General features: G+C 37.6%; 4 protein-coding genes across 4 annotated transcripts; 3 read left to right on the top strand and 1 right to left on the bottom strand.

Annotated features, from left to right (window-relative positions):
- The first annotated feature begins 165 nt into the window (after nucleotides 1-165).
- LOC113159914 (amine sulfotransferase-like) lies at nucleotides 166-2,741 on the top strand. The gene is made up of 6 exons (XM_026356919.1): nucleotides 166-311; nucleotides 403-608; nucleotides 1,059-1,185; nucleotides 2,167-2,261; nucleotides 2,346-2,517; nucleotides 2,604-2,741. The coding sequence occupies exons 1-6, from the start codon at nucleotides 170-172 to the stop codon at nucleotides 2,711-2,713; spliced, it is 852 nt and encodes a 283-aa protein (XP_026212704.1). The 5' UTR covers nucleotides 166-169; the 3' UTR covers nucleotides 2,714-2,741.
- A 1,991-nt stretch (nucleotides 2,742-4,732) lies between these two features.
- On the top strand, nucleotides 4,733-7,820 carry LOC113159922 (amine sulfotransferase-like). Its single transcript, XM_026356929.1, has 6 exons — nucleotides 4,733-4,874; nucleotides 4,966-5,171; nucleotides 5,653-5,779; nucleotides 6,786-6,880; nucleotides 6,964-7,135; nucleotides 7,232-7,820. Exons 1-6 carry the CDS (start codon nucleotides 4,733-4,735, stop codon nucleotides 7,339-7,341), a joined length of 852 nt encoding a protein of 283 aa, XP_026212714.1. The 3' UTR covers nucleotides 7,342-7,820.
- Nucleotides 7,821-8,705: 885 nt separating this feature from the next.
- LOC113159908 (amine sulfotransferase-like) lies at nucleotides 8,706-10,541 on the top strand. Its single transcript, XM_026356906.1, has 6 exons — nucleotides 8,706-8,851; nucleotides 8,942-9,150; nucleotides 9,239-9,365; nucleotides 9,951-10,045; nucleotides 10,129-10,300; nucleotides 10,398-10,541. Exons 1-6 carry the CDS (start codon nucleotides 8,710-8,712, stop codon nucleotides 10,505-10,507), a joined length of 855 nt encoding a protein of 284 aa, XP_026212691.1. The 5' UTR covers nucleotides 8,706-8,709; the 3' UTR covers nucleotides 10,508-10,541.
- Nucleotides 10,542-10,630: 89 nt separating this feature from the next.
- On the bottom strand, nucleotides 10,631-17,558 carry eif3d (eukaryotic translation initiation factor 3, subunit D). The gene is made up of 16 exons (XM_026356893.1): nucleotides 17,443-17,558; nucleotides 16,399-16,524; nucleotides 16,277-16,322; nucleotides 15,565-15,701; nucleotides 15,296-15,381; nucleotides 15,038-15,110; nucleotides 14,739-14,860; nucleotides 14,511-14,643; nucleotides 14,267-14,414; nucleotides 13,793-13,923; nucleotides 13,303-13,388; nucleotides 12,424-12,553; nucleotides 11,972-12,114; nucleotides 11,124-11,316; nucleotides 10,939-11,032; nucleotides 10,631-10,748 (listed from the first exon to the last, which is right to left on the bottom strand). The coding sequence occupies exons 2-16, from the start codon at nucleotides 16,519-16,521 to the stop codon at nucleotides 10,735-10,737; spliced, it is 1,659 nt and encodes a 552-aa protein (XP_026212678.1). The 5' UTR covers nucleotides 16,522-16,524; nucleotides 17,443-17,558; the 3' UTR covers nucleotides 10,631-10,734.
- Between the last annotated feature and the right edge of the window lie 953 nt (nucleotides 17,559-18,511).

Genomic DNA, 18,511 nt, shown 5'->3' with positions numbered 1-18,511 from the left:
AGCACCCAGCTGTCAGGATGTCAGGATTTTTAATATAGGTCTTTACATGAAGAAGTCAACTGTTCCTAACATGCATAAAAAACGTTCAGAGTCCAACTTCTGCACATGAGAACTGTGAGCCTTTTGCTCCATTCTCTTATCTCATTTTTGACTGTGATTCAGAGGTGACATGGAGAAGATCACTGACTATCTCTGCAGGTACAAAAGCTACAACTTTCCTATTGAAAAAGTTACTTCAGAGTACATTGATTCACTGCAGAGCTTTGAAATACGAGACAGTGACATATTCCTTGTCACTTATCCAAAGTCAGGTCAGTGAAACTACTATGACAATATTTGTATTTTGATACTTTACTGTTCTGGTTGTGAACAGAGTCACTAATAGATTTTTCCTCCTCACAGGCACTATATGGACTCAGCAGATCATCATCTCCATCTGTGAGTTAGGTGGAGGTCTGAATGAATATTCAAACAACTACGATCAGATGCCATGGCTGGAGTACACAGAGGGCCAAAAAGACTATTCCTTGCGACCATCTCCACGGCTCTTTGCTTCTCACCTCATCCCAACTCTCATGCCTCCAGGACTGAAGGACAAGAAGACAAAGGTTTGTACACAATGAAAGTCCAATTCTGCCAGGAAAAGTAAAAGAAAGACAAAGAATTTATACTAGATTTATAAATTTTTAACTTTTTAATATCTTACCAACATTACACTGGGGAATATGTACTGAAGGACAAGAGGCAATATATATATATATATAGATAGATAGATATAGATATAGATAGATAGATATATATATAGTGTATATATAGTGTGTATATATATATATATTTATTTATATTTATATATATAGATAGATAGATAGATAGATAGATATTATGTGGTTGTAATAAATACTGTTTATTTCTATTTATTGTATATACCTACATAGAAATTGGTAATGGAGGGGGGTATGTATTGTACAAGGTGAACACCGTGAACTGTGAGCCTTTTGCTCTATTCTCTTCTATGTATTGTATGAGGTTAAACTCTGATTGTTGTTGTTTTGTGTTAGATCATCTACGTGATGCGTAATCCTAAGGACAACATCGTCTCCTATTACCACTTTAGTGGTGACTTAACAGACATGGAGACTCCCAAGAGCTTTGACTGGTTTTTGGAGGAGTATTTGAAGGGCAATGGTGAGACCCACAGTTTGAATGATGATGATGATAAGAGCCCAGTGCTGATAAATGCTATTCATTTGATTAAGTTTTTGAAAGTTTAAAAAGAGGTTTTGATTTTAAATCTGGATTGTTTGACACAGTTGTGAATTTACTCAGGAAACATACTAACATTTTCAATTTTTACCTGGAACTTATATTTGTGTCATGTAATACTTCCACTATATTATATTTCAGAGGAAAATGTTGTAGTTGTACTTTTATTCCACTACATTTACTTAAGAGATAGCCAGTTACTACAGTGTACTAAACAAAACAACAACAAAAACACATAGTAAACACATAAAATAGGATTACTGCTAAATAATCCTAGTCACAGGACAAAAGGTGTGGTAACAGCTTTTATGACTGACTTGTAACTATACCGTTATAAAATAACTATGTCTAGATTAAGTTTGTTTTCAGATTCTACAGTTTGGATGTCTACACGTTGCAAAGTCTACATTTTAACATCTTATTTAATTGTAAATAAACTGTATACTAGTATTGTATTATCATGAAGTATAATGTATACCCAACCTGTCTTTTGTTGTATTCATGCTGTGTCTTGCAGCTTTGCATCTGAATGAATATATTAGACCACAGAATATGCCTTAATTTAGCATTCTTCTGGAAATCTTTTCTCTACTGTCTCAAATGCTTCTTTATTGGTACCACTAATAGTGCCTGAGGCAGAAAGAGATGTCAAACTTCCAGTCTTTCAGTATTTAACTAAATGTTTTACCCAAGGACTGAGCCAATTGTCAAACATTTATCATTAACTTGAATTGACAAAACAAATGTCAGCGTCATTTCTGGCTCTTTAGCCAGTCATATGTTTCTGTACAAAAATCTGTACCAATCCATCTATTAAATCCAGAACCATAGCCTTTAGCTTGTTGATATAAATCCAAATATAACACAATTATTTATTAAGGGATATCTTTTAAAATTCTACAGTTTTGGCATCATCCTGGTTTGACCACATCCGGGAATGGCATTCAAAGAAAGACCAGTACGACATCCTCTTCCTGACCTATGAAGACATGATTTTGGTAAGATGAGGTTTTTCTTGAGTTGCTGGGTTTGAAAATACTCCAGTCAATTCTTTGTCAAGTTCTTTTCTGTTTCTCTTTTAGGACCTGAAGACGGCTGTGACTAAGATCTGCAGATTCTTAGGGAAAAACCTCAGTGAAGAGGCTATTGAACAAGTGGTTGAAAAATCAACATTCAAGACCATGAAGAAAGACTCAAAAGCAAACTATGAGTTTATACCACAAGACAAGTTCAGTGGAAACTTCATGCGCAAAGGTAATGTAATATAAGTAACTTAAAAAAAACTTGTAATAAAGCTGTACCTTTAACAGATATCAGCTGTAGCTTTTGTGTTTTTACAGGTCAGATTGGAGACTGGAAGAACATCTTTACAGTGGCTCAGAGTGAAAGAGTTGATAAAGTGCTGCAGGAGAAACTGGGTGATCTGTCTCTGAAGTTCATCTGGGAATAAACATACTCTACATGACTACATAACATGACCCAAGACAATCGATGAAGAAATAATGTTGGAAGTTGGAGATGAATACGATCAAAGATTTTAGAAACATGCTGCATGCTTCCATACATAGCTTCTAGCTAATATTGCCTACATGGAATGATCAATTTACAGAGAAGGACTCGTTGCTTGACATTGTCAAAGTTTAAAGTGCCCGTATAACTCCCCTTTTAAGGCTTAAAAAACAGCTCCGTGAAGGCACCAAAATGTGCCTGTACATTGTCATGCTGAAAAGCTGTGTAGATTATAAAGAGCAGCAAGTCTGAAAATGCGCGCAAACAGTCCATCACCTACCCTCTCCACTACGCAGCTAGTGTGGTTCCATTCAACAAACTAACCTGGCAAACAAACAGGGCAAAACACTTGGTGCTGGTAACACTCACAGCTTGAAACTTTGAATGGGACTCAGGTTTAGGTCACAAACAGTCAGAATGAGTTCAGGTCTGTAGCTCAAAGATGGATTTTTAAGATAGTCTGTGTGTGTCTACCCGCATCATAGAGTCACCTAAATGCCCCAAAATGACCAAAAAGTGGATTTAGCATAATATGGGTACTATCATGTTGGATTGATGGTGATGATCACTGTCTTAGGTGGGACAGTGACATTATGCTCTCAGTCTGGCACTGTAGATTGTAAAAGGTCTATTAAGGATTCATTAATGATGTTATGTATTTTTCTTAAATTAATGTGGAATTACCTAACAGTCCAATAAAATCTGAAATTTAGCTTCACTTGTTTTATTGTGGTAACTCATTCATAATCTGGATAAACCTGGGTTTGTAGATTTGTTATTGATAGTTCATTTACAAACTAATTTACTGTGAGAGTTTAGGTTTTTAATGCTACTTTGTCAGGAACTCAAGTTCTTTTTGAATCTCTAACTTCTCAGGTCATGACTCCTTGTGTAAACAGAACAGAAGAATTTGATATTTAGGTTTTGAAATGTGTTATGTTAAAATTCAGTTAAGATACCTACTTATATGTAAGAAATAAAAACAGCATGAGGACATGTAGGGATTTTCCTAAGGTGTGTTTGTGAGGGCTGAACTCCACAGATAGTATAAACATAAACCAATCCTCAAGTGATGAAAATCTATGTAGATCTATTTGATCCAAATCCAACATGAAATACCTTTATCCACACTCCAACATGCAAAATCCAAACATCAACAGGAACACAAATTACACTGTGGCAACATGGTAATTTACCTACTAGAACCTGAGGTCTACGGCAAACCGAAAACGTCTCTGTTGGAATCCAGTCTTTATTTTGAAACATTGTTGTGTGCACAACTGTTTAAAGTCTTTACTTTGGAGCTCTGGGAGGTCATGACATTTCACTGATGTATAATGTTGTACAGACAAAAATCACTAGCAGTTTAACTATTAACTATAAAAGACGTCATTGGTTGCAGCCCTACCACCCCACATGTGCTATTACATGGATTACTGGCATAATGCTGCTGACCCCCCACCAAAAGGGGACCTGTGTGGCTTAAAATAACCCCTTCAATTAATTTATTAAATTATTTTATAACCAGTGCTTGCAGCACTTTCAGCTATTTGCTCACCCATTGTTTACTGTTAGGATAGACCTTAATCACCTTTTCAGGAATTTTGGTTTCCTCAGAGGATGAGATCCATGAGCTGACCACATCTGTTAGTTCATCAATATCCCTGGATGATTCAATGAATTCATTCCTCACAGTGCTGTCCAGGCAGCCTTGCAGTCTGATATCAGTCTCCAAAGATATAGTTAAAAAATAACCAGTATTTTCTTTAAAGCTTACGGTTGGTGACAGTAAGCACCCAGCTGTCAGGATGTCAGGATTTTTAATATAGGTCTTTACATGAAGAAGTCAACTGTTCCTAACATGCATAAAAAACGTTCAGAGTCCAACTTCTGCACATGAGAACTGTGAGCCTTTTGCTCCATTCTCTTATCTCATTTTTGACTGTGATTCAGAGCTGACATGGAGAAGATCACTGACTATCTCTGCAAGTACAAAAACTACAACTTTCTCATTGAAAAAGTTACTTCAGAGTACATTGATTCACTGCAGAGCTTTGAAATACGAGACAGTGACATATTTCTTGTCACTTATCCAAAGTCAGGTCAGTGAAACTACTATGACACTATTTGTATTTTGATACTTTACTGTTCTGGTTGTGAACAGAGTCACTAATAGATTTTTCCTCCTCACAGGCACTATATGGACTCAGCAGATCATCATCTCCATCTGTGAGTTAGGTGGAGGTCTGAATGAATATTCAAACAACTACGATCAGATGCCATGGCTGGAGTACACAGAGGGCCAAAAAGACTATTCCTTGCGACCATCTCCACGGCTCTTTGCTTCTCATCTCATCCCAACTCTCATGCCTCTAGGACTGAAGGACAAGAAGACAAAGGTTTGTACACAATGAAAGTCCAATTATGCCAGCAAAAGTAAAAGAAAGACAAAGAATTTATACTACGTTTATTAGTTTTTAACTTTTTTATATCTTACCAACATTACACTGGGGAATATGTATATTATTTAGATAATGTAGGTAATCTAGATAATGTATATTGATACAGAACTGAAGGACAAGAGGCAATATATATATATATATATATATATATATATATATATATATATATATATATATATATATATATATATATATATATATATATATATATATATATAATATGTTGTAAAAAATACTGTTTATTTCTATTTATTGTTTATACCTACATAGAAATTGGTAATGGAGGGGGGTATGTATTGTACAAGGTTACGTCGGGAGCTGAAGTCCAACTTCTGCACCGTGAACTGTGAGCCTTTTGCTCTGTTCTCTTCTATGTATTGTATGAGGTTAAACTCTGATTGTTGTTGTTTTGTGTTAGATCATCTACGTGATGCGTAATCCTAAGGACAACATCGTCTCCTATTACCACTTTAGTGGTGACTTAACAGACATGGAGACTCCCAAGAGCTTTGACTGGTTTTTGGAGGAGTATTTGAAGGGCAATGGTGAGATCCACAGTCTGAATGATGATGATGATAAGAGCCCAGTGCTGATAAATGCTATTCATCTGATTAAGTTTTTGAAAGTTTAAAAAGAGGTTTTGATTTTAAATCTGGATTGTTTGACACAGTTGTGGATTTACTCAGGAAACATACTAACTTTTTCAATTTTTACCTGGAACTTATATTTGTGTAATGTAATACTTCCACTATATTATATTTCAGAGGAAAATGTTGTAGTTGTACTTTTATTCCACTACATTTATTTAAGAGATAGCCAGTTACTACAGTGTCCACACTGAAATTTGACAAAAAACAAACAAAACAACAACAACAACAACACATAGTAAACACATAAAATAGGATTACTGCTAAATAATGCTAGTCACAGGACAAAAGGTGTGGTAACAGCTTTTATGACTGACTTGTAACTATACCGTTATAAAATAACTATGTCTAGATTAAGTTTGTTTTCAGATTCTACAGTTTGGATGTCTACACGTTGTAAAGTCCACATTTTAACATCTTATTTAATTGTAAATAAACTGTATACTAGTATTGTATTATCATGAAGTATAATGTATACCCAACCTGTCTTTTGTTGTATTCATGCTGTGTCTTGCAGCTTTGCATCTGAATGAATATATTAGACCACAGAATATGCCTTAATTTATCATTCTTCTGGAAATCTTTTCTCTACTGTCTCAAATGCTACTTTATTGGTACCACTAATAGTGCCTGAGGCAGAAAGGGATGTCAAACTTCCAGTCTTTCAGTATTTAACTAAATGTTTTACCCAAGGACTGAGCCAATTGTCAAACATTTATCATTAACTTGAATTGACAAAACAAAAGTCAGCGTCATTTCTGGCACTTATTGCAGTCATATGTTTCTATACAAAAATCTGCACCAATCCATCTATTAAATCCAGAACCATAGCCTTTAGCTTGTTGATATAAATCCAAATATAAACACAATTATTTATTAAGGGATATCTTTTATAATTCTACAGTTTTGGCATCATCCTGGTTTGACCACATCAGGGAATGGCATTCAAAGAAAGACCAGTACAACATCCTCTTCCTGACCTATGAGGACATGATTTTGGTAAGATTAGGTTTTTCTTGAGTTGTTGGGTTTAAAATGCTCCAGTCAATTCTTTGTCAAGTTCTTTTCTGTTTCTCTTTTAGGACCTGAAGACGGCTGTGACTAAGATCTGCAGTTTCTTAGGGAAAAACCTCAGTGAAGAGGATATTGAACAAGTGGTTGAAAAATCAACATTCAAGACCATGAAGAATGACTCAAAAGCAAACTACGAGTTTCTACCAAAAGACAAATTCAGTGGAAACTTCATGCGCAAAGGTAATGTAATATAAGTAACTTAAAAATGAAATAGTAATAGAAAAACTGCTGTACCTTTAACAGATATCAGCTGTAGCTTTTATGTTGTTATTACAGGTCAGATTGGTGACTGGAAGAACATCTTTACAGTGGCTCAGAGTGAAAGAGTTGATAAAGTGCTGCAGGAGAAACTGGGTGATCTGTCTCTGAAGTTCATCTGGGAATAAACATACTCTACATGACTACATAACATCAGTGTGCTGTCCTAGCACACTGTGAAACTGACCTAGCATGAAGACTATGTTTTTTTTTCTTCATTGGTCTTTGGAATTTGTTATTTAAATGTCATGATTCTTGCATGCTCTTGGTCAATCAATCAATCAATCAATCAATCAATCAACAGGGTTAACGCCCTTTCAGATCGTCTGTGATTAACAGCCTTCTCTATTTGAGGTCTAGGAGAAGGATTCACCTGTTCGATCCACCCAAGCTTGTTTTTGCTATGGCCACACTGCCTAAGACTGAATCTTATGAACAATGGTCTAAAAACATTGTTCTCCTGCCCCTGTGTATCACCCAGGTCAACGTGACCCCCTACAATGTTGCCCCCCTTAAACTCTTTCATGCCCCCTCTTCCACAAATGGATGGGGTTAAGAAAACTTGTACCTCTGTCCAACCTGAATAAAAGTAAAAATGGTTTATGCTCATGAAACAAGAATAAGTTTATTACTGATTAAAGTCTCTGTTACATAAATATGTCCAAATTAATATAGACTCCATTAAGATTAGGGGCTTCATGTGTAAAAATATCTCTACACTGTAGTGTATAAGCTGAACATGGCAGGTTTGTTTGTGACTTTCATGCCCTTTAATGGGTTCAAGGTTCAGTTTTATTGTCATTACACAACCCAGCACTGTGCAATGAAAGGCGGCCATAGTCCAAATATGCTGCAGAATGTACACTGTAAGTAAAGAATCTTTGAAACAGGTAAATATCTGGTGACTGAAGCCTGGCATACTGGAAAAATAGGGTGGTGATGTATGCACAGTATATTACATGTGGCAACAGATCTTGCTACTTGTGTGTTCAGAAAAGAAAACAAATATAAGGTAAAAACACCAAACCAGTTGGGATAATATCTCTTTACATTTATAAATTGTATTTAATTCAGTTTTTGTGATAGTAACTATATTTATCGCAATATTAAACTTTTTTTTTTAAATGAATTCTTTCATACCGTCTCAGACGAGGATGGAGTGGGGGAAGACAAAGAGAACTGGTATCGACCAGCTCTGGGTTGAATACTTAAATTTCCGAAGATACTACATTTCCCTTATTTGTGTGAACTTTTAACTGGGTTTCTCATCATGTTATATAAAATCTTTAACAATAAAAGGGTTTTATACTTAAAGCTTAACTGGTGGTGGCAGTGTGCACACAGCAGTCAGTGTTTCAGGTACTTATAGAAGAAGAAGCCAATAATGTACGCATGTTGTGCACAAACCAAAGTCCAGAGTCCAGCTACTGCACCTACAAGTTGTGTGGTTTTCTTCTGCAGAAGCAAATATTTTTTAAGTGTGATTCAGGACTGACATGGAGCAGATCACCAGCTACCTCTGCAGGTACAGGAACTACAACTTTATCATTACTTTAACAGATGCAGAGTACATCGAATCACTGCAGAGCTTTGAAATACGAGACAGCGACATATTCCTGGTGACTTATCCAAAATCAGGTGAGTGAAACAACTCTTCAGTATCAGTAACAGGTTTCTGTTGTGGCTAGGAACAGACCAAGTAATAGTTGCAACTGTCCCTCCTCACAGGCACTATATGGGCTCAGCAGATCATCATCTCCATCTGTGACTCAGATGGGCATCTGAATGAATATCCAAACAACGCTAAAAAGATGCCGTGGATAGAGTACAAGGACGAAGATAATGAAGACTACTCTTTGCGACGCTCTCCGCGGTTCTTTGCCTCTCACCTCACGCCAGCTCTCCTGCCTCCAGGAGTGAAGGACAAGAAACCAAAGGTCTGTTTTTATTGGAAGCCCAAACCCAGACATGACAATAAGTCAAATAAGCTCTAAATTAGCATGTTACATTTTTTTTTTCCGCCAGATCATCTACGTGATGCGTAACCCAAAGGACAACATTGTCTCCTATTACCACTTCAGCGGTGCCATGACAGATATGGAGACTCCCAAGAGCTTCGAGTGGTTTTTGGAGCAGTATCTGGAGGGAAACGGTGAGACACCTCGCTTCAGAGTCTACAGGACATAATTACAACCAGATAGGATTTGATATTCATCTGTTTAGGAGAAAGTGATGGCAAATTTGGAAAGTCTGGATTGTGTATTTGACACTGTAAGATACACAATTTTGAGGTAACTGTTCAGTCAAGTTCACTTATTTAATAGTGTCTAAAATGGTACAGACATAAAAAGTCTGAGTGAATATTCCTGATTACAGCTTTGGAAGTAGAGCACATTTTCAAAAGACACCTTTTTGTTTTTCAACTCAGCATGATTGCAACATTAAATTGATGCCTAACACCAGCTGTTGGAGCTGTGATCTAGTTGCCATGTTTCAGATGTGAATAAGTCGTTAGCATTTTCATCAAGAGACAACTTGGCACCTAAACTTTATAGATGGTTTCACTTAATCTGTTTCTGGCTATTTAATATGTGAATAAAGAAAAAAAGAATTTGAGAATAGTCAAAAATGTAACATGGTGGCACTAAAATAAAAACTTATCTACTTTTTGTATAGTTTTTCTGCAGATTGTATTTGCATATTATTGATTTAATTAAATTCTTTTATAATTCTACAGTTTTTGCATCATCCTGGTTTGACCACATCCGGGAATGGCATTCAAAGAAAGACCAGTACGACATCCTCTTCCTGACCTATGAGGACATGATTTTGGTAAGATGAGGTTTTTCTTGAGTTGTTGGGTTTAAAATACTCCAGTCAATTCTTTGTCAAGTTCTTTTCTGTTTCTCTTTTAGGACCTGAAGACGGCTGTGACTAAGATCTGCAGATTCTTAGGGAAAAACCTCAGTGAAAAGGCCATTGAACAAGTGGTTGAAAAATCAACATTCAAGACCATGAAGAAAGACTCAAAAGCAAACTATGAGTTTATACCACAAGACAAGTTCAGTGGAAATTTCATGCGCAAAGGTAATGTAATATAAGTAACGTAAAAATAAAACAGTAATAGAAAAACTGCTGTACCTTTGAACAGATATCAGCTGTAGCTTTTATGTTGTTATTACAGGTCAGATTGGAGACTGGAAGAATATCTTTACAGTGGCTCAGAGTGAAAGAGTTGATAAAGTGCTGCAGGAGAAACTGGGTGATCTCTCTCTGAAGTTCATCTGGGAATAAACGGAGCTCTCAAAACTCGAATTGTCGAATTTGATCTACTGTGCATGCATCAAAAAACTGATCAAAATGTTTTCTGACCCCATTGTGTGACTTGTGAACAGGAAAAAAATGAACAAAGTGAAGTCTCTTGGCCAATGTGATTTCTTTATTGAAAGTCTAAGAGAATTAAATTGTGTTTCTGTATGTATGGTGAAGGCTGGTTTGGTCACTGGAGCCAACTCCACACTTTAGTTCTCTTCATCTAAAGGAGGAGAAGGAGAGACGATAGAAAAGAGTTGAGTAAAAACAGGTTTAATATGAAGAAACAGCTTCTCTAAGTTAACCAAAATAAAAAAAAAGCTGCTGTTTGACTCAGACTCCATGAACTACTTCCCAGGCTTCTGATAAACATCATGCTTTGCATTTACATTAGATTAAAGCACCTGACTCACCTTCTTCCTCCTCGTCCTCCTCATCTTCCTCCTCCTCCTCTTCTTCGTCGGAGCTGAAGGTCCCATCAGGCAGGCTGTACACCCGAATCACTTGCTGTTGAAATAAACAGCAGAATATCAGCTCCATCAATCACCTTTAGTTCTTCTTTAAGCACTGCAGCAAGAATGAGAAGCTGGCGACTCACCTTGTTGGGGTCCTTGAGGATGAGGTACTTGCCCTCGTCCAGCTTGCGGCAAATATCGATGACGCAGCGGAGGATTCCCCAGGCGTTCTCCATGCTCAGGTTGATCTGGCTGGCGAACTCATTGGGTTTGAACTGCTGGGTGCCCAGGATGACATGGCGAGCAGAGTCCTTTACATGGTACCGTGACACGTACCTGAAGAACACAAGAGGTCATGAGCCAGCGTACGCTATTCCCCATTCAACAAACTAGTTTTCTCTCTCTATATATACACACATATTCACATTTTAATCATCTGTTATTTTGGACCTAGTATTGTTACTAATAAACTGAACATCAAGTATAAATTAGTTCCCAGCAAGACCCAACATAGGCTCAATAATAGCTCTCTTGAAATCAATGTAAAATCTACATAAAATATTCAAATAACAATGTTTTATAATAGTTATTTTATTTATGAAAAAACAACAAAGAAAAAAACATTCACCACTTGGTGAAGTTTTTAGGAATAAAGGACATAATGATTATTACTACTCATTCATCACTGTCTCCTCTCCTACTGCTGATGTGGATTCACTATCTGACTGGAAGAGGAGAAACTGCTAGAAATTCAAAACACCCCGGTCATTTTAAAATCAGGATAAATGGTTACAGATAACTAACCTTTCTTTTAGCTCACACTGTAAAACCCGGAATTTACAGCCTCAAAAATAAGTGTTTTAAAGTCTGAACAGTGGAGGTCATGAATGTTGGATTTACTGCAGGGCTGTTGTAATACAGGTTTTGACTCGTTCACTCAAATAAACTGTCATATACAGAATTTTATAAATAACTGGTGTCTGTTCCTTACCCCAGTTTGAGATACTCTGATCCAGCCAGCATGGCGCAGCAGGTCCAGCGAGCCAGTTTATAGCTGTTATTCTTCAGCTCGGTGGCCAGGACGGCTCCTCTCTGAGAGTCCAGCTTCTGACGCCAGTCTACACCATTACAATACTGATGACAACACAGAGAAGAAAAAGTTTAATAACATAATAGTAACCACTCAATTGGCAATTTAAAGTGTAAAGAGTTCATAAATGCACGTATTGCTTGAGTTATGCCTTTTAAAATGATGCTTCTTTATCATTTACTGCTACTGTGTGTGTTCTTGTCAAGAACTCTCATCTAACTTCAACTAAGACTTCTGACGTGATGAATCCTTGCAGTACAGGACACATAACATACTTTTGATTTACACTAAACTTTTTGTTAACTAGAAAACCATGCTTAGGAGAAAAAAAAAGAAAAAAAAAAGAAACCCACCCTGGAGTCCCACTCGTTGAGCGTCTTTATGTTTACGAAGGAAACTTCTCCATTGGCACCAGTCATCACTCCATCATGCTCACAGCGGACAATCAGATCAATGTCATCCCCAAGCTTCCAGTGGCGATACCTTAAACACAAAGACAACACATCAACCTGACTGAACTTCCAGAGAACTTTATTTTGAAGCATGTTTCTAAAATTGTTATTTGAAAGGTTTGGGCTCTAGGGACTCTGAATACTATTTTTCATTATTTCACTACTCTGAAGACCAAAATCAATTAATGATCAATGATTAGGAGACTAAGCTATAATTCTGTGACCCCAGCCTGGCAGGTCTTCTCTTCATCAGCTTCACCACTGCAGCTTTCGTTATATAATGTTGCCTGATGTCCTAATGACCCTCTTACTCCAATAATTCTGGCTTGAAAGACCTTTACATTGCAGTTAGTCTGAAATTATTTAAGCTTGTTCAGTATAAACAAATAGAAATAAACTAATTGACATTATCTGAAGGAAATGTGAGAGTGCCAGGAGCCACTGCTGCTGATTCAACGACATGCTGACAAGGAACTTGTGTACCATGATACATTCGCTATCCTTCTTTATACCAAATGGGTTTAACCACGTGTTCAGGAAGGACATCTGTTCTAAAACCATTTGCTTTTGTCTCACGATAGATTACTAGTTTTTTAGTTATTAGAAGTTGTAGTGTTTTCTTTACCATGCTGTCCTAGCACTCACGTTATTAAAGTTTAAGACACAATCAAATCATTGTCTCCTTAAGTGACTGATTCATAAAGGGGTGTTCAGTTGGTCTAGGGCTGGAACAGCTGGGAAGTACTGATTAAAAAACCATCACATAAAAGTAGAGTCTACCTGTAGGCTACAGATGCCACCTCACTCTTGTCCATATCCTCCTCCACAAATGGGTTGGAGTTAGGAAACTTGTACCTCTCTCCACCCTGAAAGAAAAGAAAAGAAAAGAACGACACACTGTCATTAGGCAACTCACTCAGGCAGGTTTAGGACACTTGGTCAGATTTGGTACACCAACACACAACTGGAGGCACTGGTTAGTTTGTATATTAAGATATGACTATCCAAAGATAACAAATTATAAAAGATAAATAATTGAGCTTTGAAGAATGTTGGTAGATGGGTTACCAACAATCTTCAAAGCTCAATTATTAAACACATTTCTAACTTGTTTAATCTGTACAGAAACAAGTCTATCTTGGCCAGAAGAAGTAACTCTTCCACTGGTTGCTGGGGCTCTTGCCAAGGGCAGGAAACATTTCATTTTCAGATAGAAATAATTACAAGAACAATTAAAAAAAAGTAAAGTTTTAAATTTAGGTGAACTTACCATGCGCAAACACTGCTGGCTGAAGTTGTGATTGATGTATGTGGCCTCCATCGCCAGGTTACGGGGAGAGTTGAAGGAGTTGCCCTCATCCTGTGGTGGCTCATTAGCTGTCTCGCTCACAGTGAGCAAATCTGAGAGAACAATTACAGATGTTAAAGTGAAAATAAGACATAAAAGTAAAAGAGCATAAATAATAAACTACATAAATACTGCAAATTCACCAGTAGTGGCCAGTGTGTGATCTCAGTGTCGGAAAGAACAAGACCACAACACAGGCCTGGCTTATATCAGAGGCAGGTCATAATTTATAGTTCCCTTTGTTACAATAGAAAAGCAAACTTTCACTGTGTCAAAATGTTGCCTTTATGTTATGCTTTTGTGATCCTGGGCCTAGCTACTGTTTGACAGACTTTTCATTGAGAATTTGTGGTGATACTAACAATAGTGTAATGGACTGTAAATACAAAACCTCACCGAAATCGGAGTTGTCTCTCTTGTCGAAGAACAGCTTGTTTCCCACTCTCTGCACAATGATGTCCCAGGAGTTGACTGAGCGTGTGCAGCACATCAGGGTGGCCAAGATGGCATCAGTGGCAAACACATTACCCTGAGTCTTGGCCAGCTGGAAGGAATTATTGTGGATTTAGAACATTCTGTGACTGCAAAGGTCATCTTGTGTTTATTGAGCAGCTTAATATGTAAAAAAAAATCTCTGAACCTTGCGGATAACAGGGTCATCTGTAGTAGTGACAGTGTGGAAGATCCTCTTGATGCTTTTCAGTTGCTTTTCATTGCGTGTGGTGATTCGATCAAAGGCCTTGTCGTAGTACTCCAAAGCACCACAGCACTCACTGGAGGGAACAGCAAACAAGAGTTTGTCCTCTTCTCTATAACCCCCTGAAACAAGCTTGCAGACTGATAAAGGACAAAGAGCAGTTTCACTTACATGTCCACAGGGTCAGCCACCTCCATGTATCTCATCTTCATTAGTCTGGGGAAGTCCATCTCCTCCTTCACCTCCCAGTCGCTCCTCACCTCTACAGAGGAATCTCTAGGCTTCAGCTGAGCCTTGATGAACATGGACATAGTGAGAGAGAAGAAATGTTTATGAACCCATGTTTGCAACAATAAAGTTAAACACAAACACTATTATCTCGCACATTATATGAATTTGACATAGATAATATAATATCCTGGGATTTGTGCTTGTTTATACACGGTTATATTCAATTAACCGACCAATACCTGGGATTTCTGGTCCCACTTCTGACGGACACCAAACTGCTTTTGAAACTTCTTCTGCAGGCGCATGCGATCCCTGAAAAGGCAACACATTTAGGTTAAGTATTTACAACATGACCAGTTGTCAACCAAAAATGTTTCAATGTAAACACATGCTGGGATCTTTCCCCCTAACGTGCGAAGTTCAGAAGAACAAACACTTCTCAGAAAATGAGTTAAAGCATAACATTTCCTTGAGACTGAGCTTTGACAGAATCTCACCTCTCCTTCTGCTTAGCACTCTTTGGGAGCGTCTGCATGTTGAACTGGGTCAGGTTCCTGCGGTCCTTGTCCCTGCGCAGGTTCCTCTGTCGAAACAAAAATTAACATGTTACAGAAATATAGTAGTTAAAATATGTAACATGGTATCAAAATGACAAAGTGTCTGCAGGATTTACCAAATAATTGAACTTCGGTTTGATTTCAAAGCCTACAAACACCCTATTTGATGGCTAAGAGTGACATTCAGTGTTTCTGCCACCTTGTTGTACCTGAGCAAACCTCATGCGGTTCCTCTGGTAGGCTGTCTTCTGTGTCTTGGCAGTGTCCACCAGCTGGAAGCTTGTCTCATCTTCTTCATGAAAGTAGGCATACTGACTGCCGCCCCCGAACTGAGAGGAATACTTATCTGAACATGAAATAAATACAAAACTGCATAAGAAATCAACTTAAAACAATGCAGTAATTACTGTTTTTGTATTACACCAAACTAGGTGACAAATAAGTGTGTGTATGTATGTGTATATATAGAAGTTGTTAAAAACCCAGTGTTTTGTTAGTTACTTTTCTTTGGGCTCTAGGCTTTGTCTCTGTCCCTCTAGTGTGCATATGCGCTATTTGTATGTGGTCACAATGAAGATATCAGTGCAGATAAAGGCAAGTAACAGTACTAATGTGAGCTGATCAGCTGATAACTCCCCTAGTTAAAATGCAATGACTCATGCTATAAACTAACATTATTTCATTTGCAAGTGTTGTTAAAACTATGGGATATAAACAAATGATGCTGACTCTTGAAATAATACAATTCGATACATCTACATAATTAAAGGACTGTAGTTGAATTAGACAGGTTCTGTATGGCAGCACATTGACAGGGGCTCATTAATTAATTTATATCCACTGCCCTTATAAATAAATTACATAAGCTTATATTAAATTTGGTCTAAATATGGGGCCATTTAAAACAGCTGTCTCACTTACTTGTATATCTCTTGTCTTGATAAGTTGCTCCAGTCCAGTCAGCAACCTAACAGACAGAACAGACACTGTGAAGAAAACTGTGCTAGCTCAGCTGGAGAAGTGAGCTGGGAGAGAAAACAAACCTTTCCCAGACGATCTCCTTTGCTGAAAGGCTGGTAGGGCATGTCTTTAAACTTCTCTGGCACCGCACATGGACCCCATCCAGATGGATTGTCCTGGATCACAGGGGCGTGGAACTTCGCCATGACCTGTGTTTACAATTAAAAATACAAGATTTCAGTGACCAAGCAGAAAAATAAAAGCATGTTGTCCAAATCCAAATAAACCAATGTCTCACTGATATACAGGGTCTCAGGAAATGAGCAGCTCTGGATTCTCCAGCCATGCACTAAATTAAATAGGCACTGGTCAGCTTGCGCAGTGGGCTAATCATCATTGACCCCTCAACATCCAACAATAAACTGGTAAATCTACACAGAAATGTTCAATCTTTATTAGAAATATTAATCAGTTTCTATTAAAACAGGACTGTTATTGACATGGGAAGAAATTTGTAGATTTGACAGATGCCGGATTTCACTTTGCTGTACACATATGGGCCAAATGTTCACAAAGGAAAAAAGCATTACAATTCTATTTCAAATACTTCTGCACATAGACGTGTTAAACTTGATCAGCGAATTATTAATCATAATCAATTAACATTAATCCACATTAAGACATTCAAATTACGGTTTTGCAGAGGTCGTTAACACAGTATTGTCATTTTGCCGGTGGACATCTGGTACCGCTGGCTAACGTTAGCATTAGCTAACGTGAGATTCACTGAACTAGCTAATCCTACGATGACAGAAATTACTAATATGCAAAGAGTCACAACTGTGCTGGAAATCTGGCGTAGTTGGGTCCACTGGGGACCTTATTTCGAACAAGTAGAACTCCGTTTTCTTCGTCATTACTGTTTTCTTGCAGGTCTGACTAGTTGAGCTAATAGTTGCTAACGAAGGCTAATGGTAGTCATCCGGCCAGGTGGCCGCGCTAGCAAGGCTAAGCTAACAGGGTGACAGACTACAGACGCTTGCACAGCTCTCTTATCTATACAGGTTAATACACATCTGGAAACAGTACATTTTCACACGTCTGTACATCCTTTACTGCAATCTTACCGTAAATGATACAACACTCCTTGGAGCCTTTTAATCCAACCGGTCTTCAAACGGTGCGAATCCCCGACAGCGCCGGAGCGAAAGGAAGTGGTGAAGTACCGTAAAGTGGAAAGTTGTTCCTGCCGTATTACAGCACCAGCTGGCGTAATCCTGGATGTACGAGGAAAGCTTAATATTAAAGTAGATCTAAAGAAAAGAACCGTAAAACAACTTTTATTATTAGTAAACAGCAAAACTGTGCTTATTTTTGGATAAAAGCCAAGTTTTAAAAGTTTTAGTTTGAAAGGATTCACCAGACGTAGACTACAGTATGCTACTGTGTGTGTGGATGATAAGGATGAGGGTGGACCTGTTTCACTTTATCTGCACAACCAGTTGTATGCAACTTTTTGCATTCATGGGTCCAAAAGCTACTTTTTTCTTTTTTTCTTATTTCTTTTTAACTTGTTTTAAGTTTATATATCTATATGTTGGACTTGCCAGCTTGATTATAATGGCATGTAGTTGTAATTACGCAGTGTAATCACCAGAGGGCAGGAATACAGAGTTTACAAAATAGGAATAAAAAAGTGCAGCAGACTGATCTCCAAACCTTACTCTACAAACTCTTTTCTCTATCTTAAAATATTCTTACAATTATTACATTCATTCATCGTCCACATTTCTTTTTCTTTCAGGCTTCATTCATTATAAGTGCATTTTTACTTTTTTCATACAGGTACTGTAATTGGACAGTGTTTACGTTGCTCACACACACACACTCAGTGTAGTGTCAGAAAATGTGTGTATTAAATACTGTAAATTTTCAGAAAGAAAAAAAAAAATTCTGAGCACCTCATTCAAGCTCAGTGAGCCAACGTGCTGCTGTCACTCAGGAGGCCTCGGGCGTGTTTTCTCAACTAATCCCTGGATCCAATTAAGATGTTATTCATGCACTGCAAAGGTCAGGAAATCTGATTAATAAACATAAAGCTGGTCGTCTGTGCGATGGATGCTGGTCACATATAGAGGAAATATTTCTTATGGGATTCGCCGACAGCAGCAGTGGTTGTTCATGCTGCTCACACAT

Source organism: Anabas testudineus, chromosome 8, assembly GCF_900324465.2.
Source record: "Anabas testudineus chromosome 8, fAnaTes1.2, whole genome shotgun sequence".
NCBI classification, from domain to species: Eukaryota; Metazoa; Chordata; class Actinopteri; order Anabantiformes; family Anabantidae; genus Anabas; species Anabas testudineus.
The sequence above is the reverse complement of the archived record's forward strand: the minus strand, read 5'-3'. Positions and strand labels throughout refer to the sequence as shown.